Source organism: Leucoraja erinacea, chromosome 11 (genome assembly GCF_028641065.1).
Source record: "Leucoraja erinacea ecotype New England chromosome 11, Leri_hhj_1, whole genome shotgun sequence".
Taxonomy (NCBI): domain Eukaryota; kingdom Metazoa; phylum Chordata; class Chondrichthyes; order Rajiformes; family Rajidae; genus Leucoraja; species Leucoraja erinaceus.
The window spans coordinates 52931993-52950802 of NC_073387.1; the positions used below are offsets into that span (position 1 = coordinate 52931993).

Genomic DNA, 18810 nt, shown 5'->3' on the forward strand with positions numbered 1-18810 from the left:
GGCCTATTTACATTTGCACGTTCTCCCCGTGACCGCATGGGTTTTCTACGAGATCTTTATTTTCCTCCCACATTCCAAAGACATACATAGAAATTAGGTGCAGGAGTAGGCCATTCGGCCCTTCGAGCCTGCACCGCCATTCAATATGATCATGGCTGATCATCCAACTCAGTATCCCGTACCTGCCTTCTCTCCATACACTCTGATCCCCTTGGCCACAAGGGCCACATCTAACTCCCTCTTAAATATAGCCAATGAACTGGCCTCAACTACCCTCTGTGGCAGAGAGTTCCAGAGATTCACCACTCTCTGTGTGAAAAAAGTTCTCCTCATCTCGGTTTTAAAGGATTTCCCCCTTATCCTTAAGCTGTGACCCCTTGTCCTGGACTTCCCCAACATCGGGAACAATCTTCCTGCATCTAGCCTGTCCAACCCCTTAAGAATGTTGTAAGTTTCTATAAGATCCCCTCTCAATCTCCTAAATTCTAGAGAGTATAAACCAAGTCTATCCAGTCTTTCTTCATAAGACAGTCCTGACATCCCAGGAATCAGTCTGGTGAACCTTCTCTGCACTCCCTCTATGGCAATAATGTCCTTCCTCAGATTTGGAGACCAAACCTGCACGCAATACTCCAGGTGTGGTCTCACCAAGACCCTGTACAACTGCAGTAGAACCTCCCTGCTCCTATACTCAAATCCTCTTGCTATGAAAGCCAACATACCATTTGCTTTCTTTACTGCCTGCTGCACCTGCATGCCTACCTTCAATGACTGGTGTACCATGACACCCAGGTCTCGCTGCATCTCCCCCTTTCCCAATCGGCCACCATTTAGATAATAGTCTGCTTTCCCGTTTTTGCCACCAAAATGGATAACCTCACATTTATCCACATTATACTGCATCTGCCAAACATTTGCCCACTCACCCAGCCTATCCAAGTCACCTTGCAGTCTCCTAGCATCCTCCTCACACCTAACACTGCCCCCCAGCTTAGTGTCATCCGCAAACTTGGAGATATTGCCTTCAATTCCCTCATCCAGATAATTAATATATATTGTAAATAGCTGGGGTCCCAGTACTGAGCCTTGCGGTACCCCACTAGTCACTGCCTGCCATTGTGAAAAGGACCCGTTTACTCCTACTCTTTGCAATATATACTCTTTGCAAACATACAGGTTTGTAGGTTACACTTTGATTTTCCAGCATCTGCAGTTCCTTCTTAAACAGGTTTGTTGGTTAATTGGCTTTGTATAAATGTAAATTGCCCCTAGTATGTGTAGAATAGTAATAGAGTGCGGGGATCGCTGGTTGGCGTGGACTCGTTGGGCCGAAGGGCTTGTTTCCGTGCTGTAGCTCTAAACTAAAAAAAACAACCCAAAAAAACATTATCTAATTGTATTCAAATTTACTAGTGGATTTAGAAATGACAAAAACATGGGTAGCATGTGCGATGTTCAATGCAGATTTTCACTTTTGACATGTTATGTGAATTCTCAGATGGTGAACAACATTGGCAGATATCTATGACTTAGATACTCTCTCTAAGGCACTAACGAGAAGAAAAGAAAGAGATTAAAGAAACTCCCAAGGCTTTTTATTTCTACATTAACAACAAGTGGGTAACTGGGGTGCAGGTAGGTCAGCTTATGGATAAAGTAGGGAATTTGTGCTTGGGGTCAAGGGGTGTAGGTACGGTACTGAACAAGCTCTTTCCTCTGTTTTCACCAAGGAGAAGGACATGGAGGACAGTGAGATCAGTGTGGAGAATAATAATATGCAAGGACATTTTGAGATTAAAGAGGAGGAGGTGCTGGCGCTATTAAAGAGCATTAAAGTGGATAAATCCTCAGGACCTTTACTTTTAGTTTAGTTTTACTTTAGAGGTACAACATGGAAACAGACCCTACGGTCCATCGAGTCGATGCCGACCAGAGATGCCCGCACACTAACACCATCCAACACACACTAGGGACAATTTACAATTTTTACCAAGCCAATTAGAAAGTACAAACTCCATACCGACAGCACCCAAAGCCAGGATCGAGCCCGGGTCTCTGGTGCTGTAGGGCAGCAACTCTACCGCTGCACCACCATACTGCCCTGATGGCATCTATCCCAGGTTGTTGAGCGAGGCTGGAGAGGAGATTGCAGGAGCCTTGGTGAAGATTATTTTGCATTTTCTGTCGCCACAGGTTAGGTTCCAGAGGACTGGAGAGTAGCTATAGTTGTCGCCTCGCTGCACCAAAGCACCATCTCTAACAACTCCCTCCCATTTCTTGATTTATCTCCTTCCATCACAGTGGACAGACTACCTACTGACATCTACTGCAAACCTACCGACTTCCACAGTTAGCTGGATTAAAAATATTTGGACTTATCTGGACTTCTTCCCACCCTGTCCCTTTGCAAAGATGTTATCCCCGCCTCTCAATTTCTTCTTCTCCGCCGCATCTGCACCCAAAATGGGCATTCTAGGGCATTCGAGATATCCTTGTCCTTTAGTAAACATGGATTCCCCCACTTCTGTCAGGAATGGATCCCTCACACACGTCTCCTCTGTGTCCCATAGTTCTGTTCTCCCTCTCCCAGATGGAACAAGGATAGAGTTCCCCGGTCGTCACCTTTCACCCCGCCAACTTCCACATCTAACACATCATCCTCAAAAATCTCCGTCACCTCCAACGTGATCCCACCACAAGTCACATCTTCCTATCTCCACTACTTTCCGCCTGCAGCAGAGACCACTCCGTCCGCAACTCCTTGGTTCACTCATCTCTTCCCACCCAAACCATCCCCCTCCATATAGTCTCCCCTGCAACCGCAGGAGATGGAACACAAGTCCTTTTACCAAAATGTTCGGAAAGGACTTGCATTGTTGTTCTCTGATTGGAGCTTTTAACAGAAATTTTCAAAACTATCAAATCCATTTCAAATATTAAAGGATCATGTTGTTGCAGTCATTTATAAAATATTAAAAAAAAGACAAAGTGCTGGAGTAACTCAGCCGAAGATTTTCATTGTACCTCGTTACACGTGACAATAAACTAAACTTAATAGAACAGGTAGCATCTCTGGAGAACAGGGACAGGTGATGTTTCAAGTCAGGACTATACTTCAGACTGGTTGTAGAGAGGAAGGGGGAGAAGTGGCGTGCAAAAGTCAAAAGAGCGGAATTAGGCCATTTGGACCATCGAGTCTACATCATTCAATTGGGCTGATCTATGTTTCCCTCCCTAGCCCATTCCCCTGCCTTCTCTTGTAACCTTTGACACCCTTACTAATGAAGAATTTGTCAATCGCTACTTCAAAAATACCGATTGATGGTAAGACAAAGTGTGGCAGGTGATACGATGGAACTGTAGATGCTGGTTTACACCAAAGATAGACACTAAATGCTGGAGTAACTTAGCAGGACAGGCAAAATCTCTGGAGAGAAGGAATGGTAATGTTTCAGTTCGAGACCCTTCTTCAAACTGAGATACAGGTGAGGGGGTTTTTTTCAGTGTGTGGATATATTTTGGTTATCTTGGTCAAAATGAATCTCAGTGACACCAACATTGTAAGGTCATTATGAGAACCTGGATGTTGGCACTAAAAAACTCTGAAATAGGCAGGCAAAATTGCATAATAAAATTACAAAAAGGCATGAAAAAGGCATTTATTGACAAAAAAGGCATGTATTTCCACCACCAAAATATGGTTAAAAATGATAATATAATGATAATATAAAGGTATACTACCTTAAATGACCAAAGTTGCCTGGTTACACATAATTATTAACATTTATTTCAAATTATTTGGTGTTAAACTATGCCAGCTGTCAGACAGAATATGTTTCAGTTGTGAAAAACTTATTTCTACCCTCAGCTGAGGTCACTGGATTATACCCAAAACAAGCTACCGACTCTATATTACAACTGAGAATTGTAGCTATCTATATTACGAAAACTAAGATCTTGACCACTTTCTGACTCTGTTTCGTGATTTCTGAAAGAGCCTGCCACATACTGCCATCATTTTTGGCCACCTCGCTCAGTCCCTCTCCACCGCATTGGACCAGAGGATTTTTCCCATCGATGAAAAATCAGAGAGTTTTTAATGTTTAAAAAAAAATGTCGTCATTCTCTCTGCTGCCCCCACAAGAGACATAACAAGAAATAACTTAATAATTCTCATCTTTAACATTTAAATTGTTCTTATATTTTAAGAGGCATTCACATTTTAAACTTTAATAAATCCTTTTTCCACTTTGCCGCCTTATATGTTCTTCATCACAATGGAAACCTGTGGGAGAGTCACGAAGAGTGCATGGGGGGAGGTTATGGGGAGATGGACTGAATGCGTGCGGGGGAGGAGAATGGCAAGGAGCAGAGTGGGAGAGTGGAGGGAGCAGGGGTGACTGAGTGAACTGCCAGAGTACCAGGCATGAGTGACTGCACTGCCAGCCCACCAGCCGTCAGTGACTGAACTGCAAGCCCACCAGCCGTGAGTGACTGCACTGCCAGCCCACGAGCCGTAAGTGAACTGCCAGCCCACCAGCTGTAAGTGACTGAACTGCCAGCCCACCAGCCGTGAGTGACTGCACTGCCAGTCCACGAGCCACGAATAAGTGAACTGCCAGCCCACCAGCTATGAGTGACAGAACTACCAGCCGAATAATCCATTCAGTCCACCCTCTCCCCCTTCTCTCTCACAGAGTCACCTGTTTTGGGCAGAATTTCTGGCAGTTTCTCAGCTGCCAACCTGCCAGGTCTGAGTGACTGTACTGCCAGGCCTCAGTGCCTGTGCTGCCTGGCCTCAGTGACTGAGCTGCCAGCCCAAGAATCCATTCGGCTCACAATGTCCATACTAGCCCTCTGGAAACCAGTCCCTTGGGCCCACACACCCATACTAGAGCAACAAAGAAAGCCCCCCCCCCCCCCCCCCTCTGGCCAGCAATATTGGAATTGGTGGAGAGGTTGAATATTGCGTTGGGTGACCAGCCTTCCCGTGTGATGCTGGGACCCAACGGGTCCCACTTAGTCTAGTGTTTTGTATTTCGTCAAACCTTCGTTAGCTAAAATCACTCTCTCACATTTTCTTGTATATCTTTACCTACATCGCCAGGAATTTTACGGATATCGTCAGTTACTTTGTTGAAAACCTGCAAGTTATTCACTAATGTTTCGCCATGTTTCTCAAGGGAAGTGATAGCTTGTGGGAAGTTTGCAAAATTGGAAGCAATAAACACAAGATCGCGATGGAGGGACTTTTTCTGCATGATTTCATTGACGATCCTGACTGCAGCAGATTCTTCTTCTTCAAAACAGTTGATGATTTATTTTATCTTTTCAAAATTTGCAGCATAGTAGAGTACAGCAGAGAGCCATGTACCCCACCGAGTAAAAATAAGCTGAGGAGGTAGCGGAATCGCGCGTGCCATTTCCTTGAACAACTGCACATGTGACGGTGCTTTGAGGAAGATTCTCTTGACATTGGAAACTAGGCGATTGACATTTGGAAACAAGCTACGTATGTGCTTGGAAATTTTATGAAGTCCTTTAGCTAAGCATGTCAAATGCAACATTTTGGGGAATAAAATTTTAAGTCACAAATAGAAGAACATTCTTGTGTTTTATACCTTCTGGTCAAAGTACAGCAAGTGAAGATGTAAACAACTGAGCAATAGTAGAGCTGTTTGATTTCTCCAATACTTGCAATGTCAACAAATACTCCTTTGATGGTTGACCTGCCTCCAATGTACCGATGACCACATTGGCAACATATCTCCCCACAGCATTGGTCTCGTCTATTGAGATCCATATTGTGTTGCATGCAACTTCATCTCTAATTTTCTGCACTGCAATGTTGAAGTTGGTGTCAACATAATTTTTCTATAATGACGACTCGTTTGGTATATGTTCCTCTGTGTATTTCTCTAAAAAACTCTGAGAGATTTGTTTTCCAATTTCCACAGTAGAATTCCAGCATCAATGAATGCCTTGCACAGATCACTCAAAACAGATTTGCGACTGGAGCCAGCAGTAAATGAAGTGAGGAGAAAAGCTTGGGTATTTCACTTGAGTAGTCTACACCCCAGCAGTATCAACATTGACTTCTCTAATTTTAGATAGCACTTGTCTTCTCCCTCCTCACCCTCACCCTTCCCAGCTCCCTTTCTAGTCCCACTGTCTCCGCCTCTTCCTTTCTTTTTCCCACCCACCCCCTCCCCACATCAGTCTGAAGAAGGGTCTCCACCCGAAACATAACCTATTCCTTCTCTCCATAGATGCTGCCTCACCCGCTGAGTTTCTCCAGCATTTTTTGTCTACCTTTGATTATTCCAGCATCTGCAGTCTTTCTTAGGTAGATCTTGGAGAAGGCTGAACCAGCGGGCAGCGGCATGAATGAATGAATGACTGATGGTGGTGTCCCCGGTTTTGACCCAATGGTGGACATTTTCTTGTAAGTTATACTATGTTAACACGTTAATAATAAGATTAATATTAACGTGTTAACATAGAATACGTCATTGTAATCACGGTACAACTAGAGAAAATAGCACGACCTTTTAGAAAAACGGCATAAAATAGCTGATTTAGGCATCGTGAAAAAGGCATTATCTTGGTGAAATCATCAAAAAAGGCATGAAAAGGCATTTATGGCATTCCTGGCAAAATCCTGGCTCTAGTCATTACCTACTGATTGAATGGGTTGAAGGTTAAAGGGTCTACATACCACCACAAAGGAATGTACAGCAAACTGATCAGGCTCAGAGTTAATTTCAACATTCTCCATCCTCTCACGAAATAGGCAACAAAAGGCAGCAACATGTAACCCATGGCATAAAAACAGCCAATTCCAAGTGTAGAGTATGCAACACGAATGGATTTCTGTAGAAGTTCAGATCCTGCAAGAAATGTATAACAAGGTTCAGTGATTCATGAATTCATTTTCATTCAGTCACTCTGGAACTTTTAACTATCTATATTTTCTATACTATTACTAAAACTCTCATCTTGTCCTCCGGTTTGCGTTGTTTTTAAATTTTGCAAAAACGGTACCTTGTATCGCTAGGAATTTTTCGCCACCTTACTCACCGTTCTGCTCTGCTCCAAGTACACCGGGTTTTGTTCAGATGGGTGAAATATTACAAAAGTTATTTCCCAGGATGGCGAAGCCCCTTCCGGCACCCGCTGTCAATCACACTGAAGAAGCGTGTGGGCTGGGGTGAGCCGTGTTCATGGGCGGGGGCTGGGATGTGTTCGCAGGCGGGGGCTGGGCTGTGTTCGCGGGCTGGGGTGAGCCGTGTTCACGGGCGGGGGCTGGGTTGTGTTCCTGGGCGGGGGCTGGGCTGTGTTCGCGGGCGGGGGCTGGGCTGTGTTCACGGGCGGGGGCTGGGCTGTGTTCACGGGCAGGGGCGGGGGCTGGGATGTGTTCGCGGGCTGGCTGTGTTCACGGATGGGTTCTATGAGCGCGACATGCTGGGGACGGGAACCGTTGAGTGAATCCAGAGCCTGGTCCTGGAGCCGGTGAGTACGGTAGGAGCCGGGGCCAGGAACCGGTGAGCCCACAACCCTCATCCCTCACCCACCCCTCCCCCACAACCCCCATCCCCCACACCCCCTTCCCCAACACACACACACGCCCATCCACCACTCCCCCCATCTCCCACACCCCCCTCCCCCACACCACCCATCCCCTCCCACCACCCCCCTCCCCCACACACACACGCCCATCCACCACTCCCCCCATCCCCACCCCCCCTCCCCCCACCACCACCCTCCCCCACCCACCCATCCCCCACTCCCCCACACACACACGCCCATCCACCACTCCCCCATCTCCCCCCCCCCCCCCCTCCCCACACCCCCCCCCCACACCCCCATCCCCCACACCCCCTTCCCCAACACACACACGCCCCCCCCACTCCCCCCATCTCCCACACCCCCTCCCCCACACCACCCCTCCCCCACAACCCTCATCCCCCACACCCCCTTCCCCAACACACACACGCCCATCCACCACTCCCCCATCTCCCTCCCACACCCCCCCCTCCCCACACCACCCCTCCCCCACAACCCCCATCCCCCCACACCCCCTTCCCCCACACACACACCGCCATCCCCCACTCCCCCCATCTTTCCCATCCCCCACAACCCCTCCACCACCCCTCCCCCACCCCCCCATCCCCTACATCTCCCTCCCCTACACCACTCCCCTACACTGACCTGCTACCCTCCAGTATAGCCCCCACTACCCTACAAACCGCCCCCTCCCCTACACCGCCCCTCTTCCACACCACCCTCCCACACACCCCCTCCTCCACACACCTCTGACCCCACACCAGTGGGCTGAAGGGCCTATTTCCACACTGTATCTCTAAACTAAACTAAAACTAATGCTAAGGCATTATAAGGCACTGATCAGGCTGTACTTGGGATATTGTAAGATGTATGGCCCATATATGAGGAAGGATGTGCTGAAATTGGAGAGGATGCAGATGAGGTTTATGAGAATGGTCCCAGGACATATAATTAGCGTTTGGCAGCATTGGCATGTACTTGCTAGATTTTAGAAGGATGACTTTCTCGGGTTACTGGGATTTAGCTTTATACCAATCGCAACATAATAAGTGCCCAATACCAATGAAGCGCTTTGAAAGGTTGGTCCTCTCCCACATCAAATCCAGCATCCCTGCCTCACTGGACTCTCATCAATTTGCATACAGGGCAAAGATCAACAGAGGATGCCATCTCTCTGGCTCTTCACACTGTCCTGATTCACCTGGAAAGACAGGCACGTACGTGAGGATGGTCTTCATAGACTATAGCTCTGCATTCAATACGGTCATCCCCACCAAGCTTACCACCAAACTCCACCAGCTAGGCCTCAGCTCGCCGATATGCGATTGGACCCTGAATTATGTGACGGAGCGACCGCAGGCAGTGAGATTGGGCCCGCACCTGTCCTCCACTCTCACCCTGAGCACCGGCACACCACAGGGCTGTGTACTGAGCCCCATGCTCTACTCCCTCTTCACACACGACTGTGTTCCTGCATTCAACACCAACACCATCGTCAAGTTTGCAGATGACACAACAGTGATTGGGCTGATCACCAATGGTGATGAAACAAAATACAGAGCAGAGGTGCAGAACCTGGCGGACTGGTGCGCACGTAATAACTTAATGAACCTTCTCTGTACTCCCTCTAGGGCAAGAATGTCTTTGGGCATTGGGCATTGTGACATCACACGATGGAACGTTCACCAGAGGCTGGGGCTGGTGCAAAGGCATATGTAAATGGATCCATCCCGATTGTACATCTGCGAGCATTGGGCATTGTGACATCACACGATGGAAACGAATCAAAAGGCAGAAAGGCAGCCGGACGGATGGTCGGCGGCAGCCACAGAGTTTTAATATATAACTAGACCAAGTGCAGACCCGTTGGGTCTGCTCCCCCAATGGTGTGATCCCCCAACCCAATATTCCACCATGCACCCGTCTCCTCCATTGGAACTGAGCCCGTTCCCAAATGTAAGATTGCAGCCCTCCCCTGCCTGCTGCAGCAGTGAAAAGTTCAGTGTTCCTCTCTTGCAACTTTGTTTCGAAGTGTGTTGGAAGCTGACATGTAAATGGAGAAGCCTGTTTATTTTTGAAATACTTGGGGGTGAGTGGGGGGGGGGGGGGGGAGAAGGATTTGATTAAAAACATGTACTTCAACACGACGAAATGAAATGAGGAGCGGATACTTAGAAAGAAAAGCGAAATCTCTACCGAAATGGAAAATATCTCGGAGATTGAGCGTCTGGATTGGGCGTGGCAATGAATCAAAGGAAGAAATGCAGCCGGCATCCGTACATGCAAATGAATCCATTCCGATTGGACATCTGCGAGCATCGGCCATTCCGATTGGACATCTGCGAGTATCGGGCACGAATCGAAAGGCAGGAATGGATCCGTACTGCAGGCGGACGGACGGATTTGAGTTTTATATATATATATAGATAGATATAGATAGATAGATAGATAGATAGATAGATTTAAGTTATGACATTGGATGGAATCTGCATACCAAATCTCGTTGTGCTTATGTATTGTATTGTATTGTATATCTTTATTGTCATTTCCTGAGTATTCGCATACCCAGAGGAAACAAAAAAACGTTGCTCAACCAGTGTCCATTCAGTGTGCATGAAAAAATAAATAGAAATAAAAAATACATGTCATGAACAAATTTAACACTCTACTAAACATTCAACAGCCGTTCCGGCCGGCAGCGGCACAACAGTGGCTCTGCTGCAGTGTGGGGGTTTGTGCGCGATATTTGGCAGGGGGCAAAGTCCATTTAACAGTCTTATAGCCCGTGGGAAGAAGCTGAGGAGCATCCTGCTCGTTTTGCAGCTAATGCTCCTGTACCTCTTCCCAGATGGGAGGATGGAGAAAATGTCATGCGATGGGTGGTAAGGGTCTTTGATGATGGAGATGGCTCTGTTGATACATCTCTTCCTGTATATGTCCAGCAGGAAGGGGAGTGGAGCACCAATAATCCTGCTTGCGGTCTTCACTATCCTGTCCAGTTGGTGCCGTTCATACGCCTTGCAGCTCCCGAACCAGGAAGTGATGCCGTATGTCAGTGTGCTCTCGACAGTCCCCCTATAAAAAGTCCGTAGGTGTGTAGTGGGGAGGCCTGCTTTACGTAGTCTTCGGAGAGGGTGAAGTCGCTGCTGGGCTCTCTTGACCAGAGCTGTGGTGTTGGCCGTGGACGTCAGGTCATCAGACAGATGTAATCCTAAGAACTTCATGCTGCTGACCCTTTCCACATCAGCTCCGTCGATGTGCAGAGGTGTATGGTGTTGTTTCCCCGCCCTCCTGAAGTCAACCACCATCTCCTTGGTTTTTCCCACGTTAAGAATGAGGTTGTGGGATTTGCACCAACCTGTGAGCAGCTCCACCTCCATCCTGTACGCCGATTCATCATTGTCACTGATGAGACCCACCACTGTTGTGTCATCAGCGAACTTGTTGATGAAGTTGTTATTGAGTCTGGCAGTACAGTCGTGTGTCAGCAGACTAAACAGAAGGGGGCTTAGGACACAGCCTTGGGGTGAGCCAGTGCTCACGGCTATGGTTTTTGATGTCCTACTGCCCACCCTGACTGTCTGCTGCCGTTGCGACAGAAAGTTCAGGACCCAGTTGCATGTGCCAGCATCAACCCCCAATAGCTTCAACTTCTCCACCAGCTGCTGCGGAATGATTGTATTGAAAGCAGAGCTGAAGTCTATGAAGAGGATCCTGGCATAGGTATTTTTCCGATCGAGATGTGACAATACGAGGTTCAGTGTTGTTGAGACTGCGTCCTCTGTGGATCGGTTGGCTCTGTAGGCGAACTGCAGTGGGTCTAGGTCGGCAGGTAGACTATTTTTGATGTGGTGCATAACTAGTCGCTCAAAACACTTCATTACAATGGGTGTTAGGGCCACTGGTCGAAAGTCATTATGGCAGGCTGGGTTTGGTTTCTTCGGGACAGGGACGATGGTGGCACTCTTAAGACAGTTGGGCACTACTGCCTGACTGAGTGAGATGTTAAAAATGTCTGTGAAGACATCTTTCAGTTGCTCGGCACAGTCTCTTAGAACGCATCCAGGAATGTTGTCCGGCCCTGCAGCTTTGCGTGGATTGACGCTGGCAAAGGCCTTTTTAACTCTGGCTGCGGACAGCCTGAGCGACTGGTCACTGGGAGATGGCAGTAGTGCACGTGTCTGGGTGCTGTTTTTAACCTCAAACCGTGCGTAGAACTCGTTCAGTTCATCTGGTAGGGAGGGGTTGTTTTGGCATATCCGCAGCGGGGGGGGCTTGTAGTCAGTGATGGTCTGAAATCCCTGCCACAAGCGACGTGTGTCTTTGTCATTTGCGAAGTGGCTATTGAGTTTTTGTCCGTACAGCCTCTTCGCTTCCCTGATCCCCCGGGATAGGTTACCCCTTGCCAGTTTGTATGCTTCGTTGTCCCCAGATTTGAATGCCGCATTCCGGATTCTCAGTAGGGAACACACTTCCCCAGTTAGCCAAGGTTTCTGATTGGCACGCCTCCTGATGTTTTTTACCACCGTTACATCCTCAATACATTTATTGATGTATGCGATGACGGATTCTGTATATTCTTGGAGGTTGATGCCACTGTCATCTGTTGCTGCCTCTCTGAAAATGGCCCACTGTGTGGTTTTAAAACAGTCTTGTAGTGCTGCCGTAGCTCCCTGTGGCCATGTTCTGACTTCTTTGACCGTTGGCCTGTCCTGTTTCACCCTGGGTCTGTATGCAGGTGTGAGCATGACCGCTAAGTGGTCAGAGTTGCCGATATGGGGGAGGGGGGCTGCTTTATATACATCTTTAATGTTGGTGTACACCAGGTCTAGTTTGTTCTTCCCCCTGGTTGCAATGTTCACATGCTGGTAGAATTTAGGCAGAACAGATTTAAGACTTGCCTGGTTGAAATCCCCAGCTGCCATGGGATTTATGTGCAATGACAATAAAATATTATTAGTATTATTATATTATTATTATAAATAATTGTAGAAAAGGGCTAAGAAATAGCATGAATGAAACTTACCAAGCACAAAGGCAGTCAAGAAGTTTGAATCCTGACCGATGCCACTGAAGAAATAAATTAGGCAGAAGATTTCCCAGCTTGGTGACAATGTGATAATAAAACTGAATAAAACCTCTAGTGCCATCGTCACAAACAAAACAACCTTCCTCCCAAACCTGGAAAACAGAATAAACCTTTAAATTATATACAGCACTGCACACTTACTGATAAAAACACACATGTAAACATATGCATGATATTAAACACGGTACCCGGACGTGGCACCGACAGACAAGAAGCCGAAGCAAAGAAGCCGAAGCAAAGAAGCCGAATAGTAACGAGTGCGAAATGCCAATGAACCGAGAGAGTCCAAAGATGAAACACCTACTAACCGAAAGGATGGGACGCCTAAATGCAAACTAACCGAAATGGCAGGACGCCTAAACGCCTATGAACCGAAAGGCTACGTCGCCTAAAAGTAAACTTACCGAATGGCCACTCAGTCGAAACGTCACCTACCCAAAAGGCGGTGGCGCCTACAGGCCAAAGGACCGACTGCCGCTCAACAGAACAGTCCAATAACGGACTTGACGTTGCCGGGGGGCGGGACTTGTCCGCTCCACCTGACCCGCTGGTGGCTGTGGAAGAGTGGGGGCTGGCCCGAGGAATGCGCACCTCCAGCCGCTTTCAACTTGGTGTCGGGTTCAGATTGCTCAGTCACCTATGGCTTGAGTGGGAAAATGAACCCCACGCTCCCATCTCCCCCTTCTCTCTCCCCTCTTCTCTCTCTCCCTTCTCTCTCTCCCTTCTCTCTCTCCCTTCTCTCTCCCTTCTCTCTCTCCCTTATCTCTCTCCCTTCTCTCTCCTCCTCTCTCTCTCCTCTCTCTCCCCTCTTCTCTCTTTCATCTCTTTTCTCTCACCCCCTCTCTCTCCCTTCTCTCTCTCACCCTTCACTCTTTCTCCTCGGTGCACCGCCATCGAACCCCAACCTCCACACCAGGGTGATTCCTCACCCGTCCCCCGGTCTTTGACACCAACACCAGGGTGATTCACCCCGGCCACGGGGACAGACGGTTTATATATTACCGTCTCGGTGTTTGCGGAACGCACCCAAGCTCCCACGCACAAACCAGGCAGCATCTCTGGAGAGAAGGAATGAGACCATTCTTCAGAATGCATCTGAAGGGTCTCGACCCGAAACACCACCCATTCCTTCTCTCCAGAGATGCTGCCTCTTCGGCTGAGTTACTCCAACATTTTGTATTTATCTTTGGTGTGACAGTTGTGTCATTTCATCGACTTTGTGTATTGTGTGCCCAGGACAGAAGCTGGACATGCCGCTTGCATCTAATCAAGCAAGTGCGCTCAAATCACCCTGGTGTGGAGGTTGGGGTCCGCTAGCAGTGCATCGAGGTCAGTGACTGTGGGACCCTCCCGCGGGTGGAGACGGAGGAGAGAGAGAGGGGGAGAGGAGAGAGAGAGAGAGAGAGAGAGAGCGAGAGAGAGAGAGAGAGAGAGAGAGAGAGAAGGGGGGGAGAAAGAGGGGGTGAGAGAAAAGAGAGGAGAGAGAGAAGGGAGAGAGAGAAGGGGAGACGGGAGCGTGGGGTTCATTTTCCCACACAAGCCATAGGTGACTGGACAATAGGCGGGCTGCGGGTCGGGTGGAGCGGAGGTTTGGGACAATGTTCATGGCTTCACAGTGATGAGATGGACGCGGGGGTCTGGACCAATCGCTGGCATGTCTCGCACCCCGGCAACGTCAAGTCCATTATTGGACTCTTCTGTTGAGCGGCAGTCGGTCCGTTGGCCTGTAGGCGACGCCGCCTTTCGGGTAGGTGACGTTTCGACTGAGCGGCCATTCGGTAAGTTTGCTTTTAGGCGACGCAGCCTTTCGGTTCGTAGGCGTTTAGGCGTCCTGCCCTTTCAGTTCGTTTGCATTTAGGCGTCCCATCCTTTCGGTTAGTAGGCGTTTCGTCCTCAAACTCTTTCAGTTCATTGGTGTTTCGGCCTCGTTACTATTCGGTTCTTTGGCTTCGGCTTCTTGTCTGTCGGCGCCACATCCGCACACGATTAAACACAATCTAAATCACACATTTAGTTTAGTTTAGTTTAGCTTAGAGATACAGCAAGGAAACAAGCCCACTGGCTTATTTATTCCATGCCGACCTGTAAGGTTGAGGCTCTATAAGGCGCTGGTCAGGCCGCATTTGTAGTATCATGAGCAATTTTGGGCCCCATAATCTGAGGATGTGCTGGCTCTGGAGAAGGTCCAGAAGAGGTTTACGAGAATGATCCCAGAAATGAGTGGGTTAACATACGACGAGCATTTGACAGCACTGTGCCTATACTCGCTAGAGTTTAGAAGGATGGGGAGTAGACCTCATTGAACCTTACCGAATAGTCAAAGGCCTGGATAGAGTGGATGTGGAAAGGATATTTCCACTAGTGGAAGTCAAGGACCAGAAGTCATAACCTCAGAATTAAAGGATGTTCCTTTAGGAAGGAAATGAGGAGGAATTTATTTCCAGGATGCCTAATGAAGCCAATGGGGGAATCATAGGCTCTTCTGTGGACTGGGTGTGTAGGTTGTGAGGTTCACAACTACTTCCTCATCGAAGCATTGAAGCTCAACACCATCTGTAAAGCTGCTGCATCAGGGATCATGCTACCGAGTGGCTGAGTTGAACACTTGTTAAAGAGAATTCTAATGAGGACAATTTATCCTCCTAAAAAACGCGATAATTTTCACTTGATGAGTTAATGGTCGGTTTATTACTTGGTAAGAGGGTAAAACTATCCTGCAGTTATCTGAATGTGAGCAAATGTGTTCAGGCTTGAAGATGCATCTATTCCCAAAGACATGTAGGTTTATTCAACACTACTGTCCACTGACCACATTTCTTGTTTAGACTTTAGAAATACAGCGTGGAAACAGGACTTTCAGCCCAACACATCTGCGCTGACCAGCGATCACCCCGTACACTAGTACTATCCTACTCACCAGGGACATAGAAACATAGAAACATAGAAATTAGGTGCAGGAGTAGGCCATTCGGCCCTTCGAGCCTGCACCGCCATTTAATATGATCATGACTGATCATCCAACTCAGTATCCCGTACCTGCCTTCTCTCCATACCCTCTGATCCCCTTGGCCACAAGGGCCACATCTAACTCCCTCTTAAATATAGCCAATGAACTGGCCTCAACTACCCTCTGTGGCAGAGAGTTCCAGAGATTCACCACTCTCTGTGTGAAAAAAGTTCTCCTCATCTCGGTTTTAAAGGATTTCCCCCTTATCCTTAAGCTGTGACCCCTTGTCCTGGACTTCCCCAACATCGGGAACAATCTTCCTGCATCTAGCCTGTCCAACCCCTTAAGAATTTTGTAAGTTTCTATAAGATCCCCTCTCAATCTCCTAAATTCTAGAGAGTATAAACCAAGTCTATCCAGTCTTTCTTCATAAGAGTCCTGACATCCCAGGAATCAGTCTGGTGAACCTTCTCTGCACTCCCTCTATGGCAATAATGTCCTTCCTCAGATTTGGAGACCAAAACTGCACGCAATACTCCAGGTGTGGTCTCACCAAGACCCTGTACAACTGCAGTAGAACCTCCCTGCTCCTATACTCAAATCCTCTTGCTATGAAAGCCAACATGCCATTCGCTTTCTGTACTGCCTGCTGCACCTGCATGCCTACCTTCAATGACTGGTGTACCATGACACCCAGGTCTCGCTGCATCGCCCCCTTTCCCAATCGGCCACCGTTTAGATAATAATCTGCTTTCCCGTTTTTGCCACCAAAATGGATAACCTCACATTTATCCACAATTTACAATCTTACCCAAGCCAATTAACCTACAAACCTGTAGGTCTTTGGACAGGGCGGAAGCTGGAGCACCCAGGGACAACTCACACGGTCACATGGAGGATGTAAAAACTATATTCAGTTAGCATGTGTAGTCAGGATCGAAACAGGGTTTCTGGCGTGGTAAAGCAGCAACTCTACCGCTGTGCCACCGTGTAATCAGTCCTAAAAAATAATTTTTGGAGTCCAATAATAGTCAAGTAATTGCTCTGCAGCCACGGTCTAAATGGATGGATGATTTCTATCCACTTCTACTCTACTTGGTAGATGGGCTGAATATTAGAGATATTCAAATTACATGTATATCATTTGCATCTTGCTCTTATTCTTTGAAGTGATGCACAGGATAATTATTAAAGAGGTGAAATCTAACTTTCTGCTGGTAACATGTGGAGAGGAATACATCGTGAAAGGGCACTGAGCCCCTTGCCCAGAATAGGGGTATTGTGAACCAGAGGGCATAGGTTCGTGAGGGGTGAAAAGATTTAACAGGAACCGGAGGGGTAACCTTTTTCCACAAAGGGTGGCAGGTTAATGAAACAAGCTGCCGGAGGTGGTTGAGGCAGGTACTATCACAACATTTAAGAAACATTTAGATAGGTACATGGATAGGATAGGTTTAGAAGGGTATGATACGTGGGACTAAAGTAGATGGGACATGTTGGTTGGTGTGGGCACGTTGAGCCTAAGGGCCTGTTTCAACGCCGTATCACTCTATGCTTCCTTGACACAAAAGCATCTTAATGCTGTAAGCCTGTGTCTTGCCTTGGGGTACAAAAGTGATGGTGAAGATTTTTGATAAATATGCCTCTGTCTGCGAATAAAACTGTGAGGCGAATTGTGGACACAGCCCAGACTCACACAAACCAACCTTCCGTCTATTGACTCCATCTACACCTCACGCTGCCTCAGGAAGACCAGTAGCATAATCAGGGACATTGCACTCTGGCAACTCCCCTTTCCCATCAAGCAAAATGTATATAAGTGTGAAACCACCAGATTCAGGGCCAGTTTCGTCCCAGCTGCTATCAGGCAACTGAATCATCCAACCGCAACCAGAGAGCAGTGTTGAACTATATCTACCTCTTTGGTGACCCTCGGACTATTCGTGTTTGGACCATGATGGCTTTACCTTGCACGAAATGTTATTCCCTTATCATGTATCTATACACTGTAAATGGGTTGATTGTAATCATGTATTGTCTTTCCACTGACTGGTTAGCACGCAACAAATGATTTTCACTGTACAGGTACTTCGGTACATGTGACAATAAACTAAACTTAACAAAGGAGAGAGCTCACCTGTCTGATATTACCCCAGAACTTGCAGAACCTATCAATACTCCGAAGAAGTAAAGTGATGTCGTAAATGGCTCTTTCCATGTATCATCACACACTAAGTCCCACTGAAATGCAAAATAAAAACAAATTATCCAAATATATGCTCTTCTTATGTAAAGTTGCAAGCAACATTTAAAACAATTATTTTTACAATCTTCACCATGGAGAGCCTGTCTCTTTGCATGTGCATCGGGAAGATGTCAGGGCTCTGCATTTCTTAGCTCTCCATTTTGTGGTATGCTGCTCCTGTGCGATCTGGCAAATCAGGTTGCTTCCAGTCACCCTGACGACTATGTGTGCGGGAAGTGTGTCCAGCTGCAGCTCCTGGCAAGCCGCATGGCGTTGCTGGAGCTGTGCATGTATACACTTTGGTGCATCCGCGATGCTGAGGGTATGGTGGATAGCACGTTTAGTGCGTTGGTCACACCGCAGATGAAGGTTGCTCGGGCAGAGGGGGAATGGGTGACCACCAGGCGGCCCAAGGGAAGGCGGGTAGTGCAGGAATCCCCTGCGGCCATCTCCCTCCAAAACAGATATACCCTTGTGGATACTGTTGGGGGAGATCGCTTACCAGGGGAAGGCAGCAGCAGCCAAGTTCATGGCACCATGGGTGGCTCTGCTGCGCAGGAGGGCAGGAAAAAGAGTGGGAGAGCTAAAGTGATAGGGGATACCATTGTAAGGGGAATTGATAGGCGTTTCTGTGGTCGCAAAAGAGACTCCAGGATGGTGTGTTGCCTCCTTGGTGCAAGGGTCAAGGATGTCTCCAGGCGGCTGCAGGGCATTCTGGAGGGGGAGGGCGAACAGCCATTTGTTGCGGTGTACATAGGTACCAACGACATAGGATAAAAAACGGGATGAGGTCCGACAAAGCAAATTTAGGGAGTTAGGAGGTAAATTAAAAAGTGGGACCTCAAAGGTAATAATCTCTGGATTACTACCAGTGCCACATGCTAGTCAGAGTAAAAATGACAGGATATTTCGGATTAATACGTGGCTTGAGAGATGGTGCAAGGGGGAGGGGTCATATTCCTG

At 47.7% G+C, this 18810-nt stretch overlaps 1 protein-coding gene across 1 annotated transcript in view; it reads right to left on the minus strand.

Moving 5' to 3' along the window:
- Positions 1–18810, minus strand: part of LOC129701825 (solute carrier family 22 member 4-like) — a 42913-nt gene that overhangs the window by 18349 nt on the left and 5754 nt on the right. Inside the window, exons 2-4 of the mRNA XM_055643295.1 lie at positions 17740–17843; positions 12593–12747; positions 6719–6890 (exon numbers count right to left, since the gene is read on the minus strand). Of these exons, the coding sequence (XP_055499270.1) occupies positions 6719–6890; positions 12593–12747; positions 17740–17843 (431 nt within the window). The remainder of the gene's footprint in view (positions 1–6718; positions 6891–12592; positions 12748–17739; positions 17844–18810) is intronic.